This window comes from Diabrotica virgifera, chromosome 6, assembly GCF_917563875.1.
Source record: "Diabrotica virgifera virgifera chromosome 6, PGI_DIABVI_V3a".
In the NCBI taxonomy this organism is placed as follows: Eukaryota; Metazoa; Arthropoda; class Insecta; order Coleoptera; family Chrysomelidae; genus Diabrotica; species Diabrotica virgifera.
The window spans coordinates 229,212,077-229,231,759 of record NC_065448.1 but is presented as its reverse complement, the minus strand read 5'-3'; the positions used below and the strand labels follow the sequence as shown (position 1 = coordinate 229,231,759).

Sequence of the window (19,683 nt, the reverse complement as noted above, 5' to 3'; positions counted from 1 at the left end):
TGACCCAATTATAATATATCTGCTTGTTCCAACTCAGTTCCTTCACCAGACGCGAAGTTAGGAAACTATAGGTTCTTCCAAGTTGTGCGTTACCTTTTTCGCTTTCCGACGACACAATTATAGTTTTTTTACTACAAAAACGTTATTACGTAGGCCAAAATTTTTGACGTAAGAGAACTGTCAAAACATTAGAATGTGACTTTTCATTATTGCTATGTTTATTATAAACACGGCAATAATGAAAAGTCACATTCTAATGTTTTGACAGTTCTCTTACGTCAAAAATTTTGACCTACGTAATAACGTTTTTGTAGTAAAAATACTATATAACATATTTACGATGTTAATCCGGGCTGTTTATAGTGGTAACGAACTGAACTTAACCATTTACTATTTAACATACCATACAGCCAAACCACTCTCTCAAATTTCTCATCCAGGACATTCTTCTACGGCCTGGATTTTTTCGTCCTTGGATTTTTCCTTGCATTCTCTTTTGTAGAAATGTGTACTTTTGTCCCCTCATCAGGTGGCCTAAGTATTCAAGTTTTCTCTTTTTAGTCCAGAGAAATAAGGTTTTTCTCATGACACATCCCCCTCCAGGCCGAAACCAAATTTTTTGAGTATTATGGACATCTATATTAACCTATCTATATTAACCTATATGTTTCCTGCAGCCGATTTTGATGATATACATAGTTATAAACAAATGAAGATCAAAAACGCTAAATTATCGCTTTTTTCGTCTATTACCAAAAAGTTAAGCACTTTAAACAAATTTGAGAGTAAGAAACTCATAAATCGTATAAAAAACTTCAATATGGCATTCGCTGAATATGTCCAACCTTATTGGTTGCTTAGAAAATTGCAAAATAAATCATAAATATTGAGTTTTTATAAATATTCGTAACTTAGGTAAAAAGTAACTTAGAATCTTCTTATTACGAGGAATGCCGAGACTTCTTATACTTAAATTATATTTTAAATTACAAAGCAATTGGTCAAATAGTTTAAAAGTTATTTAATTTATTTTTCCCAAATTCATTTTTTTTGCAACACTATAAGTAAGAAAATTATGAGGTTACAATAATACTTCGGACAGTTTATGAAAGAAGAACATTTATACTATTACCTTAATTAAAAATAAATGACAAAAAATAGTTTTAAACAGTGTAAAATTATTTTGCAAAAACATGTCCATTTTTTGCTTACTTATAAACAATTAGAATAACTTTTTAACCGTTACCCGTAGAAAAATTATTTTTTCACATTTAGAAAGACTGAATTTTTATACACATTTAGAAAGAAAAACAACTGTTCTAGGACATTTAGGGACAAAGTTATCCCCCCCATTTTTTAAATTCACATGTTTTTGCAAAATTATTTTGCAATATCTATAATTATTTTTTGTCATTTTTTTTAAATTAAATTAATACTGTAAATTTTCTTCTTTCATAAACTATCCAAAATATTACTGTAACTTCATCATTTTCTGACTTACAGTGTTGCAAAAAAAAATTAATTTTGGATAAACAAATTAAATAACTTTTAAACTATTTGACCAATTGCTTTGGAATTTAGGGTGTAATTTAAGCACCATAAGTCTCAGTATTCCATGTAATAAGAAGGTTCTAAGTTAATTTTTACATAAGTTATGAATATTTATAAAAACTCAAAATTTATGATTTATTTGGCAATTTTCTAAGTAACCAATAAGGATAGACATATTCAGCGAACGCCATGTTGAAGTTTTTTATACGGTTTATGAGTTTATTACTCTCAAATTTGTTTAAAATGCCCAATTTTTTAGTAAGAGACGAAAAAAGCGAAAATTTACCGTTTTTTGATCTTCATTTGTTTATAACTATGTATATCATCAAAATCGGCTGCAGGAAACATATAGGTTATTATTATAGATGACCATATTACTCGAAAAATTTGGTTTCATTTTGGAGGGGGATGTATCACCAACACGATATTTTTTTTCCTTATTTCTCTGAACTAGTTTTATATTCAGTAGAACTTCTGGCTCGTTATTTATTCTGCGTATTACTTCTTCATTTGTAATTTTATCCACCCAACTTATTCTTAGTATACGGCGGTAGCACCACATCTCAAAGCTTTCAAGATTTTTAATATTCCTCTGTTTAAGAGTCCATGACTCAACACCGTAGGTAGAGCAAAGTACTGAATACATAGCATTTTAACATTATAGTTCGTAGATGAATACTAATATCACGATTACAAAATAATTTTTTCATTTTTATAAAAGTAGACCTGGCAATTTCAATAGGTACGTCTTTTTATCTCGTGATTTTAGTCACTCTTATCCCGTTCTCGTATTAATAATTAAGAAAAATGATATACAGGGGAATTTAAAATATAGGGTAAAATATTTACAATCCTACAGAAATGACCAGAGACAGAGATCTTTGGAGACGGACAAAGGACAATACACGACATCACGTCGACCACTACACTCCCTCCGGGGGGTCAGGATTGAAGAGAGAGAGATTATTCTTCTTTTTCTCGTAGCACTACAACCCGGGGTAGGTCTCGGCTGTCGTCGCTGACTGCACAACTCGTTTCCATCTCGAACGGTTGTCCATGATAGTTGGGTCAGTGGGTAGCCCCATTGTTAGCCTACATGATATATTTTGTTACAAGTGTTACTAATATACTAGTAGGGGAGGAACGTATGCTAAATATACAGTCACTCGAGCGTTGTGGGGACCTATTGGGTTGTAACGATTAGGTCCTAAAATCAAAAAAAGTTAAGTTTTCCATTTTAGTGGGGACTTTCCATTTTCAACTTAATTTTCCATTTATGATAATCGTTTTTTTCGATTATAGCGCTATCTATCCATAATTTGAAAAAATGTCTTGAATAAAAGTTACTTATTTTTACGTAAGTAATGCAAATCTGCCATAAAAAATGGGGGCTCCTATTTAAGATTTTAAAGTAAGCCACCACACACCTTTGTGTGGGGTGGTGTTTGGTGCCGTTAGATAGATTTTTCAAAAATATTGAATACTTGTATTTTCCAGTTTTTTGATCTGATGTTTATTTCGCGAAATATCGCTAGGTTCGTAATTAAAATTTTTAATTTACCTCCCACCCCTCCCTGTGGGGGGTCGTGTTTGGTATCATTCGATAGATTTTTGAAATATATTAAGCATGCATTTTTTAATTTCTCGATCCGTCGTTCATTTCACGAAATTTCGCTTTTTTCTTGGAAAACTTTGTGACTCGCCCATTTCCTTACGCCCCGCTCAAATCGTCAGATTTGTGAAATGTACACTGTTTTGCATGTACTTAACTTACCCTGTGTTAATCTGACAATTTCGAGTTTTTCTAAGGATAGATATCCTCCCCCCCCCCCCCTTAACGAACTCCCCTGTATTAAGGGCCAATATATGGAGAGGTACATTTACAGGGTACAAGGTTTCTCCCCATGTGATAATCTGACGCGCTCGAGTAACGGCAAAAATCCCCTCTTGGGCTTCCCTAACAATATCTTTATCTGTATTTGGCAGTTCGAAAATGTCTAAATATGACCCGTGGTGAATTTAATAATACTTACCATTGAATTTCAATATCTCATGTAATTCATTCATTTGTTTTTCATTTTTAATATACAAGGGTGATCCTCTAGTTTCTATAATATTTGAACTTCTACATATTGATTCTATTGATTTTTTGCCTTTTGCCTAAAAAATAATAATTCTAAGAAATAAACGGTTTTAAAACAAAACAATAACCTCATACTTCCAGTAACGACCATTCACTATTGACGGAATATGATTAAATTAGTCGCTACTCAGAGGCCAACAAAAGTTTTGAAGGAAATAATTGTAAATAAAGACAATTAAGATTTAACTTGGTTTCAGAGACCATCACCATCTATTTACATATTACGTTTCAACGTCTTGGTATGATCAGAACAGCCTATGGCCCCGAATCCAAACCAAATCTAGCTGTCTGGAAAGCAAATGAATATGATATAATTTGCAAATAGACGCTATAGCGAAATCTAACAAAAGATATATGCGAAACTTAAGAGACTCCATTTCTAAATAAATAATATTTAAAAACAAAAATCTAAAAGATTTCATAAGTCGGAAATTAATTCTCACTTTCATTTTACAATATCCTTCTATAATTTGCAAGGAAAAAGGGCAATAAATGCATAGACATGAAGGATCTAAAATATGCATCCTATGGTAAATAAATATGTTGGTGGTTAGGTGCGGTGCCTTTTAGTCTTTAATTAATTAGTTGTAAAGTAAATACGACTCTCATCTGATAACATTATACTTTTATTTAACGGTGTAGAGGAAAACAATTGTAAACAATAACAATGATCAACCTGCCCCAAGGCATGTTACAATACTACGTACAATATAAATGAGGCGCTCAGAGCAACGGTAGCCTAACCCACATCCCACAATTTTACCAAAACGCTTTTATTACAATAAAGTTATGCATTACTTAAGTATTTTCAGATGCTTAAGCAACAATTGCTTGATCTGAAAATACATCTGAAAATAGTTAAAAAGGGATAACTTTAACATAATAAGGTAATTGTACCATATTCCGGCATATTAATAGGCTATTGATTATATTCAAAATAAGATAGCTAAAAGGAATTACAATGTTAACGGGGTTTTATTATTTCATATAGTCAATGAATCTCTATATATAAAAAAATTGCGGAGTGCTACCATTTAAAGGGGTGCGTTTTTGAGAAATGGGTGAATTAGTCCCTGGGCACAGATTACATTAGGGTGAGTTCTATGCACTTTTGGTACAAACATGTCACCATAAATATCGTTCCTAGTTAAATTTCCTATCTAAATATCACTTTTTAAATCAATGATACTTTTTTTTACAAAAATATATTCAAAGGAAAATGCACAAAGAAACCCAAAAGAAAGAAATTTTGTTTTTTGTACCATAAGTTTTGTCCACGAGGATATAGGTATAGACATTGCTTTACAGAAAAAAAACCTACATATTTGTTCTTTAAAATTCTGTTTAGTAGAGGTAATTAGGATTTATCGTTTTCGAAATACGATATTTCAAATTTCTCCTCTCAGCAATTTTGGGCAATTTTCCTTGTTATTTCGCAAATATTGTTCTGTAACTGTTTTCTACGTAACTTTAGGTATATGCAATGGTACATGTAATAGGAATAAAAATCAATAACATACCTTTAAAATGGTTTACTGTGTAACGTTGTACGACTTTTTTTTAAAGAGATTATGGTTTTTCAAGGTTTTATACTTTTAACGATTTTTTAAAATATAATATAAAAATAAAATAATATTTTATATATTATATAATATTATATTATATATAGTACATATAATATAATATTATATTATAAATGTATTATATATTATATAATACCTAATATAATAAAATATTATTTTTTACATTTTTTACGATTATTTTTGAAATTTGCCATTATAACTTTTTTTCTTCTACATTTAGGTATATATTATATGATATAATAAAAAAAGATTATTTTGTTTATTTTAAAATGGTGTATTACAAAAAATTTTAGGGATTATTTTTTAATAAGATATTATTTTTCAAAATGTAATAAGTACTTGCAACGATTTTTGGTTTTAGGATTATTTTTTAAATTTCTTATTATAACTTTTTTCTTCTTTTTCATGAATATACTAGGTATATAGGTATTGCTCAACAAAGAGGGCTTACTTTCTGTTCTTTAAAATGGTGTATCATCTATATTTAAAAAATGGAAACTGAGTGAATCTTTGATATATTTTTACCTGTATTATTTAAAATTATTTCTTTTACAAAAATTACATAAACATTAGTCTTAGAAAACATCACTTTAGTTAAAATTATTTAAACGTTGACATTTAAAAATTTTTCAAAATCAAAGTCCATCTCTTCGTTAGCATTAGCTTCAATATCTTCCTCTGACACCTCAGTTATCTTAGAGTTCCCACAATTGGTACCCATGCACATGCACCCTTTGCAGAATATTGAACAACTAATTCCTATCTTCCTACAACCGCAATTTTTTGTACATCTCTTGGTACATTTACATGCTATTTTCTCAAGCAAAGCTTGTGGTGCAGGAGCTTTGACAGCAAATATTGGAATTAATCCATATTTTGAAGTTTGCCCGGCCGAGTCAAGTGGATCCAAAGTATTACCTATAAAAAATAAGATTCAATCATAATACACAATCACATAAAAAGTTATAATGAGAAATTTTAAAAATAATCCTAAAATCAAAAATCGTTGCAAGTACTTATTACATTTTGAAAAAGCATATCTTATTTAAAAATAATCCTAGAATTTTTTATAATACACCATTTTAAAGTAAACAGAATAAGCTTTCTTTTTTATTACATAATATATACCTAAATGTAGAAAAAACAAGTTATAATTGGAAATTTAAAAAATAATCGTAAAAAATATAAAAACTCGTTAAAAGTATAAAATCTTGAAAAAGATAACCTCTTTAAAAGAAGTAGTACAGCATTATACAGCAGAACATTTTAAAGGTAATTGATTTCTATTCCTCTTATATGTACCAATGCATATGCCTAAAGTTACGTAGAAAAAAGATACAGAGCAATAATTGCGAAATAACAAGGAAAATTGCCCAAAATTACTGTGAGTGGCAAATTTTGAAAAATCATATTTCGAAAACTGTAAATCCTAATGACCTCTACCAAACATCATTTTAAAGAGAAAATATGTAAGTTTTTTTTCTGTAAAGCAATGTCCACACTTATATCCCCGTGGACAAAAGTTATGGGACAAAAAACAAAATTTCTTTCTTTTGGGTTTCTTTCGTGCTTTTTCTTTTGAATATATTTTTGTAAAAGAAAGTATCTTTGACTTTAAAAAGTTATATTTATATAGGAAATTTATCCAGGAACTATCTATTTTTATGTAGACGTGTTTGTACCAAAAGTGCATAGAACTCACCCTAATGTAACCTGTGCCCAGGGACTAATTCACCCACTTCTCAAAAACGCACCCCTTTAAATGGTAGCACTCCGCGGTTTTTTCATATATAGAGATTCATTGACCATATGAAATAATAAAACCCCGTTAACGTTGTAGTTCCTTTAGTACATAATCAATAGCACATGTAATCCAAAAAAATTTAACATATATATCACATTCTTTCTGAAAATATAGAAAGAAAGTAATGCAATAAATTAACTTGTAACATTGTAGATAATAAAATTTTCTGGTTTTAGGTAACTTAAATAAATAAACACATGGTTCTTATTCATATTTATGTTTATTGAAAGTTATAAAATATTTTAAAATAAATTGTGATAAAGATCATTCATGAATATTCTGTGAACACCAGAAGTAAAAAAATGCTGTAAATGAACAATTAAGTAGATAATAGTATTATGAGTATTAAGTAATTAAATCAACTTTCGGTATTGCTTTTATGAACTCTCGAACTCCATTCTTTATGTTTTCATCTAACTTATACGATTTCCTTGGCACAAACCTTCATGGAAGAAATAATAGGTTTGTTCTAGCAAACAGTCAAACTAGTCAGAAACCGTCAGCAAACAGTTGGACAGTGAGAGAACATAATACAGTCTACTCGCGCTGGTCGACTATTCGCTGATGGTTTCAAACCGTTTGAAACTGATGCTAGAACAAACTTATTAGTATTTTTATTATTTTTTTCCAAAGCTGTTTCGATTGGATAGTTGTCAATGCTGAATGTGTTTTTAAAAAAGGTTTTGCATACTCTGGTTTTCACACCAGACACAGTTAAAAATAGGCATTATTATTTTTACGCTTTGGAACAACACATCCATGAGAGTCAACATTGACATAACGATGTTTTGGGACAACTGTTTCGACGTTTTTCGCTAAGTATAGACAATAATAATTATTGTTTTTCAATATCCCCCAGAGCCCAGTATTGTGCTAAAAGTTGTTGCCGTTGATTTTTTGTGATTTAATTGACATTTAAACGTGCAGGTATTTTTGCATGGTGACTTATAGAGTGTTCCAGAAAAATGTTACTGAATTTTGGAGATTGGTATGCTTTTCCACTATTTCTTAACATTTTCGCAACATTTTCCTTTTATTCACTTTTCTGTTTTATTATCTTCTTTTCCTTTCTCGTTCCTGTTTCATCGATTCCTCTACATTAGTTGAATGTACATTTTTTAAGTTGTCCTGTAGCATTTTATCTTGGTAAGTATCTTTGTCTGAAGTGTCAATACTAATCGATATAGAAGGAGGAATTTCTGTGTACTTTGTCGAATATAGAATGTTGTCACAGCAGTTTTCAATATCATCATCAAAACTTTCAGTCTTACGTTCTGGCTCTTCTAGTTCATAATTGGGGTCATTGACAGAATCATCACCATGTACAAAATAAAAAAAATATGTAGATCAGTAAAAACAGTAACAAAAGTCTACTTAATGCATATTGTTCTGCAATATAACAAAAAATTAATAACAAACTATACTATATTCACACTCAAGATGTACTAGAAATAAACAAACCAAGTTACGTTAACTGATACAAGAAGCACTTCTGAATCATGATTTACAATGTATATACATTGTAAATCCCAAACAATGATTTACAAAGTTTATACATTGTAAATCATGATTCGGTACTTCGGGAGTGCTCCTTGTACGTGTCTTGGTTTGTTTATTTCTAGTACATCTTGATTGCGGTTGTTGTATAACTTTACAAATAAAGTATTTACCTTCGTGGAATAACGAGATATTCTTTGTAGAACTACTTAATGATCTACGTAATGAATTGCTGCTACTTGTCGACTCGCAGCGGTAAGGTTTTCTGGGATTAACTACATTAATTATTTACAAAATATTTATATCAATAGCAAATAATAAAATTCATAAAATTCTCATTTACCAAAAACATTATCAAAATCAGAATTATTGTTTAGTACATATTAACAACCTTATGATCTGACGATCCAGCAACAGCACTATTATGTATTTTCTAATGCTAACTTGAATATTTTGTTAGTCCGCGATCTCATCTGCAAAAATAATGCTCATTGTGAAATTTTATTAGTATGTATAACGTGATATAATGACATAGTAGACTGTGAGATAATATAATTTTTCTGGAAAAAGTGCACAACAACAAAAAATCAAAACAAAACTATCCAGTTTATCATCAACACTGGTTCTTCTTATGATATTACCTATGAAAAAGAATATTTTTACAACAATAACGTGATATCAATGATAAGACTACTTCACATGTTACTGAATTTTTTCTGGATTAACGGGTCAAATATCTTTTGTTACATTTTAGAAATAAATTTAGACATTTGATTGTAGCTTACCTTTGCAATAACAGGGTGGTATAGTCGTGATGTCACGTTGTTTGTGAAAACAGAGAGAACTTTACCCTACGCCAAACAGATCACAAGTAATATGTCACACTATCGAAAATAACGAGGTGTCCAAAAGAAACAACGCTACACGATGAGTTGTCACATCATTTCTGTCTCTGTCCCTCCAAATCTCAGTTTACTTTAATGGTAAAAATACCACGTTTTTTCAGTATATAGAATGAAATACGGCGGATTTATTTAACGAATAATACAAAAATCAGATATTTTGAAATGTCACGTTTGTCTGGTAAATGAGCGGTATGAGTTCGGTTAATTTTTGAGATATAACACAGTTTAGAATTCAAATAATAAGAAAGTAGTTGACAGAATATTAGTACGTAATTATCTCAAGCAAACTTTTAAGTTTCAATGTTCCCTTATAAACAAAATGTTGACCAATTCGGTTAATAAAGCGTTACAAACAAGTAATAACGGTTGAACCTTTTATTCCTTAATTATTCTGTCCGTAGAACGGAATGTACATGACATAGAGAATGAGAACATAATTCCGTGCGTCATTAAAATGTAATTTTTTAATTAAATATTAAAAATTATCTTACGAAAGGATTAAAATGAAATAAATAAATGCATATTGGTTATTGGAAATATAGATATTTCTTATAAAATCTTACCAACTCCTATTGAGAACTCTATGATGATTCGGATCACTCTTTAAACATAAACAATAACACGTGGTGCTTATTCAACGATTCTGTGCATACTGGGTATTCATGACAAGTGAAGGTGCCAGCAGCCGCATGAAAAATGGCGGGAATTTGAATTACTGCTTTCAAAAGCATCATAGATTTGAACATAGTATGTGAGTATTCCGCCTTTTCAAAATGTATCTTATTTTACGACTTTAAATGTAATGGACCGTAATTGTGTACTAGGCCGTAATATCGTGCAGTTACCTTAAACGTGTTTTCGTAAAAGTGTGGGATGTAGGTTAGGCCACTGTTGCTCCTCAAATATAATAATAAATCCTCTGTGTGGTTTTCGTCTTATTTATATTATAATTGTTAACTCACAACAACACGTCTATCGGGTCACTACAGTTCAATGTCAATCCAAAATATACATCTGATTAAAATATAGATTTTAAACATAATATTAATTTAGTAGGATTAAAAGGGCTAGGAGATTTCTAGCTATTTTTCCATGTAAAATCCCATAAGAAATCGCTGACTGAGGTCCATTCTGCTCGTTTTTGACGCTTTTTGTGGTGGAGGCGCAACTGCTCGTCGAATCCTGACGTGTGAAAGGGGAGGGGGTCACGAATATGATAACACAAAAAAAAACGCAAAGACCTTGCTAAAACGGCATTACAGCATATCTCCGTTGTTATTGGTCCGATTACTACATGTAAGACAGTAAACGAAAGGTGAGGGCTTAAGGAATACGCTAACACAAAAAACAAACGCAAAGACATTGCCAAAACGAAAACGGCATTACAGCATATCTCCACTGTTATTTATTTCTGTTCAATGGTAAGGGTGAAGGAACCATGTTACAATCTCAAAACACGTCAATTTATCTAGGTAAAGACCAACGAATTTTGATTCCTGGTACTCAATTCGTGAGTTATGTAGAACGACGGTAAGTAAAGACAGTTAAATTTTAATTTGTTTCAGATACTACCACCATCTTTTTATGCATGTTTCAACCTCTTGGTATCATCAGAACAATCTGTGGTGTGCTCTGAATCCAAACCAAATATATCTGCCTCCTTTTTCTTCTTTTTCTTCGTGCGACTAGGATTACTCCTGTTTGTTTGCCTCTTATTCTGTTTCAGTTGTTGTTGACTGTACATTGTCTTTCCACCTTTTCGGCGGCCTTCCAACGGGTCTTCTGCTATATGGCTTGTTGTTTTTACAGATGTTCGCTAACCTATCTGGTTCCATTCGGTTTACATGTTCGTTCCAGACTTTCTTTCTTGTTTTTATCCACCTGTTAATATTCTGAATTTAGCATCGTTCTCGTATACTTCTGTTGCTTTGTCTGTCTCTTAATGATATGCCCGCTACTGATCTTAATACTTTCATTTCGATATTGTTGATTTTTTGTTTCGTCTTTCTTGTATCGGTCCTTGTCCCCGCTGCATTTGTTAAGATAGGTCTTACTGTTGTCTTGTATACCTTTATTTTGCTTTCCTTGGTCAGATATTTGTTCGTCCATATGGTTTCTCGGAGACAACCACTTACTCTTGCCGCTTTTGTTCTTGTGTTGTGGTCTCTGTTCTTATATTCCTTTCACTAGTGATCTCTACTCCTAGGTAATTGAATTTGATTACTTGTTCTACAATTTTGCTGTATATTTCTAACTTGCATCTACGCGGCTCTTTACTTATGACTATACATTTAGTTTTTTCTAATGATATTCTCATATTAAGTTTATTTGCTATGATATTGAAAGTGTGGAGCTGCCTTTGCAGGTCATCCTCGTTATCAGCAATTAGTACTGCATCATCGGCATAGCATAATATCGTAATTTTAAGCGCTCCCATGTGGTATCCATGTCGTTTTATTACTTCATGAATTATTTGATTCATCACCATATTGAATAACAATGGGCTGAGCGAGTCTCCTTGGCGGATTCCTCCTTTTAATCCTATGCGTTACGTTTTTCCTGTTGACATTATAACTCTGGTCTTGTTGTACTAGTTAATTTCATTAATTAGCCTTATTATTATATTTGTTCAGCTTGTAATAAATTTAAGATACCATTTCGCCTCACCCTGTCAAAAGCACTTGTTAAATCTACAAAGCACATATATGCTAGTTTTCCATACTGAATAGACTTTTATACTACATATTTGCCTAATAATAAAAATTGCATCTATTGTGCTGCGCTTCTTCCGGAAGCCTTGTTGTTCATCTCCCATGTTCGCTTTTTCCTCGATTTTATCTTTTATGACTACCGTCAACAATTTTAATGTGCTCTCCATCAGACTAATGCCTCTATAATTTTCAGGATTTTTCGAGTCTCCCTTTTTTAGTATCAGTAGCAGGAGACTTTCCTTCCATTCCGCTGAACTACTCCGATATTTATTATATCGACAAATAATTTTAGGAGCCATTTGAGTAGTGTTCCTCCTACATATTTTAGCAGTTCATTATTTATCTTATCAGGACCAGGTGCTTTTCTATTTTTTAATTTTTTTAATCGTTCTTGTAGCTCTTCTTCTGATATTAGTACTCTATCGTGGGTTTCATTAATGTTTATTTCTCTGTTCTCTTCTTCTCCTTTTCCATATAATTTCGTGAAATGCTCAGTCCATTGTGTCTCCGTAATGTTATCTATCCATACAAATTCATTCATTTCTGTTTTTTGTCTCCTTATCATCTTCCACACCTTTTTCTGGGATCCATAGAGGTCGTATTCCATATCTTTGGTAAATTTCTCCCAGTGTTCTTTTTTGATGTTATCTATTTCTTGGTTTACTCTATTCCTGATTGTCGCGTAGTCGTCTCGTGCCTCCAGTGTCTTCACTCTTTTGTATGTTAGGATAGCTTATTTCTTTTGATTTGCTAGTGCTTTCACCCTTTCATCGTACCGTGGATTTTTGTATTCCCGCTTATTTCTGTTGACTTTTCCTTTACCTGCTGCTTTTAGGATACTTTTTCTAATAGTTTTCCAGGTTTCTCCTATATCCATTTTTGTCTCTAGGTTATGGCTGTTTAGCTTTTCTGTTAGTCTGTTTCTATAGAAGTTTTGTGTCCCTTCGTCTTCTAAGCTTGCTATCTTTAACTTTTAAGTTTTCGAGTAAGCAAATAATAAGAAATAGTTTACAAATAGACAATATAGCGACATCTGACAAAAGATGATTTTCCCAACGGATTGAGCTGAGAGCGGCCGCTGTGTTGCGACGTATTGAGTCGCAGCCTGTCACTCAGCGGTCATGTATTGAAGGATTACTTCTAGTGTCGAGCGACTACCAGTCGGGGTTCGAATAGTTACATGGGTCTGTGTTAGTGATGTTGAAAAAGTAACTATTCGTTACAAAGTACTCGTTACTTACGAATACCGAAAGTATCGATTACTATACAGAGAGACAAATCGTTACTTTGATTACACTAATTACTTTGTACCAATCGTATCAGAGCGAGTAACGACTATTGTATCTACTTTAATTACTTTGATTACTCTAATTACTTCGTACCAATCGTATTAGAGCGAGTAACGACTATTGTATCTACTTTGATTACTCTGATTACTTCGTACTAATCGTATCAGAGCGAGTAACGACTATTGTATCTACTTTGATTATTTTGATTACTCTGAATACTTCGTTACTTCGTACCATGATACTATAAATACCGAGATGGTATCTTCCCGTAGCTCAAATATGTTCGAGTTCGAGCATGATGACGTAACTGGAGACCGGAAGTTGAATTTGAATTCTTGTTAAAGTTAAATGGGATTTATATGCATTATGTGATGAAATTATTTACTTAGCAATATAACATTAAACTTCAATGTATTCGAAAAAAATTTATTGTCGAGATTCCTGTTAAAATAACTGTCAATATTAAAATATAAAATACACTTAGCTTACAACCGGGAACAACTCAAACTACTCGGATATTACGAATGATTACGAACCATTACGAACTTGCCGGTCTCCAGTTACGTCACGACTTCAGGATGTGCAATATATTATCTTGTTATTTATATTAGCATGCTTCGTACCAATCGTATTAGAGCGAGTAACGACTATTTTATCTACTTTGATTACTTTGATTACTCTGATTACTTCGTACCAATCGTATTAGAGCAAGTAACGACTATTGTGATTACTTCGTTACTTTGTACCAATCATATCAGAGCGAGTAACGCAGGGGCGGCCCGTCGGGGTAGGCAAGGTAGGCGCCGCCTAACCTCTCCAAATGTACAATAATATAAATTATTAATATAAATTACTTATTTCATTTCAAAATTGTTAAATTTTGACACAATACCTACAATAAAAAAAACTACTTTTTAATTTCTCTCCGAAATTGTAATTATTGTACGCCCCTTGTAGTAGTAGTATTAAGATTCTATATTCATTGGTAAGGCACTTTTAAGGCCCATTTATACATACCCGGGCCGTGTCCGTTCCGGGTCAGTGCCGAGTCCGGGTATTTTTAATGCAATATTTATATACAACCGGGTTGTGGCAGTGTGCGTTTTGGGCCGAATAAGAGAGGAAAACGTTATTACATATCTCTGTGTAAAAGATAGTTGAAAATATTTCGGCTTGGATAGAAGATCTCACCTCACAATATCTATTGCTTGTCTGTTTTCCAGCAGTCGCGTTCACAAAACAATAAAATCGTATTTATACAAGTCCCTGCGATCCGTGTCATTTTCGTGCATCGCCAGTGCCGACAGCAAAAATATCGGCTGGGATTAATTTCAGACCGGGCCCGGACGGGCCCCGTCCGGAAAGCGCCAATGTATAAAATATACTCATAAGAGTACATATTGTTTATTTTTTTGGACCGGGCCCTGTCATAACAAGGAACGGACACGGCCCTAATATGTATAAATGGGCCTTTAAAGGTCGCCTAGAATAGAACAACGATGCAACAGAATTAATGTGCCATCTCGCTCTTTACGCCAGCTAAACCCCTTAAGTTCTGGCGGTACTGGGCCATAATTTCCACGAATTTTTAGGAAGTTAGGCACCAGATTTTGTAGCCTACAGGCCTTCAGCATAACAAAATCGCTCACATCTCAGTTGATTCTCTTGTGTGTTGTGAAACCATTTTAAATTGTTTTTTGATTTGGGCTGTTAGTAGGTTAAGTATTCAATAAAAATAGGTAGGACAATTTAAATTTGTTTATGAAAAGTGAATAATAAACAGGCAAATTTAAGATTGGTCTATTGAAGGGAATTCTAATTTATGTTAGTAATAATTTCACCAACAACAAATAAATCTGTGAATACTTAGTTATTGGTGAAATACAATTTAGCAGTCGATTATATTTTATGTTTATTGTGTTTCAATACAATTTTGATAATTATTTAAAGTTAAATGACGAATGTTCTTTGTTACATTTAAAGCGAGGTTAACTTGTCAATTTATTCGAAGAGTAACTCTTTATTTGAAACAAATAAAATAAGTCATATTTGACGTTGGTGAAACGTAGGTGTGTTAGTTCTATTGGCCGAATATTTTTATTCATCGAATAAACTACTATTTGTCGTTGGTGAAACCGCCAATATTAAAATAAAATGAATATTTTACACGATATAATATGCAGTTTGATTGAGACGCCTTTTTCAAGGCGCCATAATCAAGAAAGATTAGAAATTATTTCAATGGGTCGGCCTTTACCAAATTTAAAAATTTTATCAACAGATACGAAGAAAGACAATCGACCATTTTCGAGATCGTTTAAAACAATATGGTACATAAATGGTTAAGCGGAAGTTATTTTAAAAATTCACTTTTTGTTGGCCTTTTCTGTTGCTCTCAAATTTTAAGCAAAATAATGTTTGGATAAGTCAGGGATATTCAGATTTGAAAAATTTATCAGCTGGTGTCAAAAAATATGAATTTTCGAAAGAACATCTAAAAAATTGCTTAGGTTTAAAACGGTTAGAAAAAAATAGTCAAACTATTGACAGTGCTTTAGTTGGACATATTTCTTTATCTAATAAGTTATATAATGCTGAAGTTAGAAAAAATAGAATTTGTGGATACATGTCGCCTACCCGCATACTGAGGTCACGAGCCACCACTGGAGTAACGACTATTGTATCTACTTTGATTACTCTGATTACTTCGTACCAATCGTATCAGAGCGAATAACTACTATTGTATCTACAACCCGTACACTCGATTACTTCCTAGACTGGCCGGAAAAATGTGGAAATGATAATGTTTCTACAGTATGATCAACAAATTTAATTTTGTATGTATTACATTGGTTTTATTAGAATTAGACCAGGGCATTTAGCACTAAAACACCGAAATAAATAGATCTTTAAATAGAGCACCTAGAGACTTGCAATTTTTGCATTGTATTCAGGATGAAGTCAAGAAAAGGGCTACAATATAAAAATGGGTAGAAATGCATAATTGCATTTCAAAATGTATAAAATGCATCCAAAAGTGCATAAACATATCAAAATCAGTATACGGTCAGATTTTGTTATTAGGGTCACTGAACACGAATATGCAATCAGTTCCACCTACCTACTGAGAAATACGATTCTCGATATGGTTACCGGTACTCAAATACAAAAGTACCAAAAGTAATCAAATCATTTTTATCCCTTAAACATATCGGTGCAGGTAGTGGTTATATCGGAATACCTATACAACCTACTGACAAATACGATTCTCAATATGATTATCGGTACTCAAATACAAAAGTAATCATAGTAATCAAAGTGACGAATACTGTAAATGATTACTTTATACAAAAGTAACGATTTGTAACGAATACTTGAAAGTTACTATAATCAACATCACTAGTCTGCGTGTGTGTCTAATCGCTGATATATTGGTTCCGTGATTGCGAGATCATGTGTGGTTATTCCGTATAGGGCTTTTCATCGATTGTAATTTGTTTTGAGCTTCTGTCATGTGTCACATAATATTAATATATCTACGTCATACCTCTTTGATTTGTATCATTGGTATTTGCCAATAACGTATGACGTAGATATATTAATATGATGTGACACATGACAGAAGCTCGAAACAAATGACTGTGAATGAAAAGCCCTATTGACGAGTAACGTGGTTGCGAGTCTGTGCGTAACTATTAACGTGTTGATATATTTGTTGAACAACAGCGTGCTTGCTTATTAGGACACAAGCCCTACATGCGACAATATGTATTCACGAAATTTTCGATTTTGTGACTCAAAATTAGTAAAATAATATATCAATCGACGCAAACTTTCACGAAGTGTTCAAATATCGACTTCTGATTATAATTTCTGTCAAATTGGGTGAAAACCTAGGACTTATGAAGTCCAAAATTACTTGTAACTATAGACATAGTTGTCAAAATATAAAACTTACCAAACTTTCAGTAAATGTTATATTATCAGGATTTGGTGGTGGTTGCGGACCTGAAAGAGGAATAGTATATTGTAGAACAAGAGAGAAAAAAGAGATACTTCTCACGAGCGCAGAAGTTTTCTCTCGCAAATCAAGCGAGAGAGAACTATTATGTCATTTTCTCTCATGTTGTACACTGTACTTTTTCTATGGATGCTAAGAGTTCCAACTTCAAAATTAAATAATTTAGGTGCTTTTAGGTATATTATATGCCTAAATTAATAAATATAATACATATATACACATATGATGTATTTAATATTCCTAATATCTATATACTTTACTTATATAAAATTATAATTCACAGTTGAACAGTCTTAAAAGGTAATTTTTGATAAGTTTTGACAAGTTTGAATACATTTTGTTTGACAAAAATAATTGTAATAAGACATAAGTTTCACTTTAAAATTTTTTATGAATAAGATTCTTCAACTTAGTCTTTTTATAGGATAGCTCTGATGATGGCATTAAAAATGCTGAAAGTGCTTAGCTGATTTTAATAAATTTATTTACAGTTTTAATTTATATAGAAGTGTGTAAAAGTCAAACAGTCTCTTTCTATCCAAAAATAATTGTGTTTGTATTGTGCATGTTACCATGGAAATGGAGATCATATTTATATAAACCGGCGGTGAACCGGTGAGAAAAAATATCTCTCACTGCAATGGCCGACTTCTCTCATTGCCTGAGAAATTGTTTGTTTTAAATGTATGGAAGTAGTGAGAGAAGTTGCACATTGTATAGCACCCATAGAAAAATATATATTTCTGTATGTCCTATATAGTCCAGTCGGGTTAGACGAATAACAGGCCTAACCTTGCATTAGGAGCTGCCCCAAATATTATTTTTCTAATCTTTAAGGGGGATAGATACTAGTGTAAAGTACCCCACACAAACCCGCATTTTCAACTTTTCTTGAACAAAATATAAGAACCAAAATTGTTGAAAATGTGATTTTCTATAATTTCTATTATTACAATTTTTTCATGCTGTCGATATTTTCCAAGTTATGGCCAAAAATAGTGACAGTTAGAGCATACTTATTGAATTATTTCGTTTATTATTAGTTGTACGATACAAATGTCCCTATACAAGAATAGCGAGAATTAAATTCTACACAATTTTGATCTCCCTCATTTTTTTATAGCATAAGACCAGATAAGACCGGATTGATTTTATAGCAATTGATTTTGTTCAATATCTACGCCATTTTCAACTATAATAATTGTTCTAGATATGATTTCCTATAATTTCTTTTCAACAGTGTTTTTCATGCGGTTGATATTTTCCTATTTAAGTGTGAGTAAAAAGTGGTGGGGGAGCATATTTATTGAATTGAATCTTGTTTCCGAGCTGCCCCATTGCGCATCAGCGTGCTATGGGGGGGGGGGGGAGTGATGGCCTGGGGCATTGGAGCGAGGTAGGGTGATCCCTGTTTTTACTCGGGTCAAAACACCTCGCCCCAATGAATTGTTACACCCGAATGTACTTTTTCGATAGGGTGGACATCTCCCACAGGTCGGGTTGAATCAAATTGCTTGCTTGCTTGCTCCAAGCTGCTCCAAATTTTATAATTCTATCCTTTAGGGGAGATCAATTGAAGTGTAAATTTATAATCTCGACTGAATTCTGCGGTTGTATTAACCGCCATATTGATTTTAAAGGAGAACCGTTGTTGCTTAATATCTCCGCCATTTTCAACTTTTCGACAAAAACGGTAGGAACTAAAATTGATGGAAATGCAATTTCCTACAATTTCTTTTGCACAATGTTTTTTATGCCATCAATATTCTCCGAGTTAAGGGGGGAAATAGTGGAAGCGGAGGGGAGGCATAATTTTTGAATTGTCTCATTTATTATTAACTTTACGACATAATTTTACATAAACAAAATAAAGAAAATTAAATTTTATACAATTTTTAAAACTTCCAAGGAAACACCAACCAAACTAAGTATATAAAAGACATAAATAATAACTTATGTATATGCATCAAGTTCACTTAATTTTATTAACCAGCTGGTTTTATTGGTTTAATTTGTCTGTCGATATTTTAAGTTTCATGTCAGCTAATATATTTTAATATTTCAACAATTTTTTTTTAAATTTTGGACCCTGTTGGGGGGAATTTCCGCATTCCCCCTCTCGTAGACCCGCCACTGGTTATCTCGAAAAATTGTAGTAAATCGTAATTGCAACAATTTC

General features: G+C 32.2%; 1 protein-coding gene across 4 annotated transcripts in view; it reads right to left on the bottom strand.

Moving 5' to 3' along the window:
- Positions 1-19,683, bottom strand: part of LOC126886777 (uncharacterized transmembrane protein DDB_G0289901-like) — a 43,020-nt gene that overhangs the window by 11,331 nt on the left and 12,006 nt on the right. For all 4 annotated transcript variants that reach the window (XM_050653806.1, XM_050653807.1, XM_050653809.1 and 1 more), the window contains exons 5-6: positions 17,442-17,491; positions 3,585-3,711 (exon numbers count right to left, since the gene is read on the bottom strand). In XM_050653806.1, coding sequence (XP_050509763.1) covers positions 3,585-3,711; positions 17,442-17,491 — 177 coding nt within the window. The remainder of the gene's footprint in view (positions 1-3,584; positions 3,712-17,441; positions 17,492-19,683) is intronic.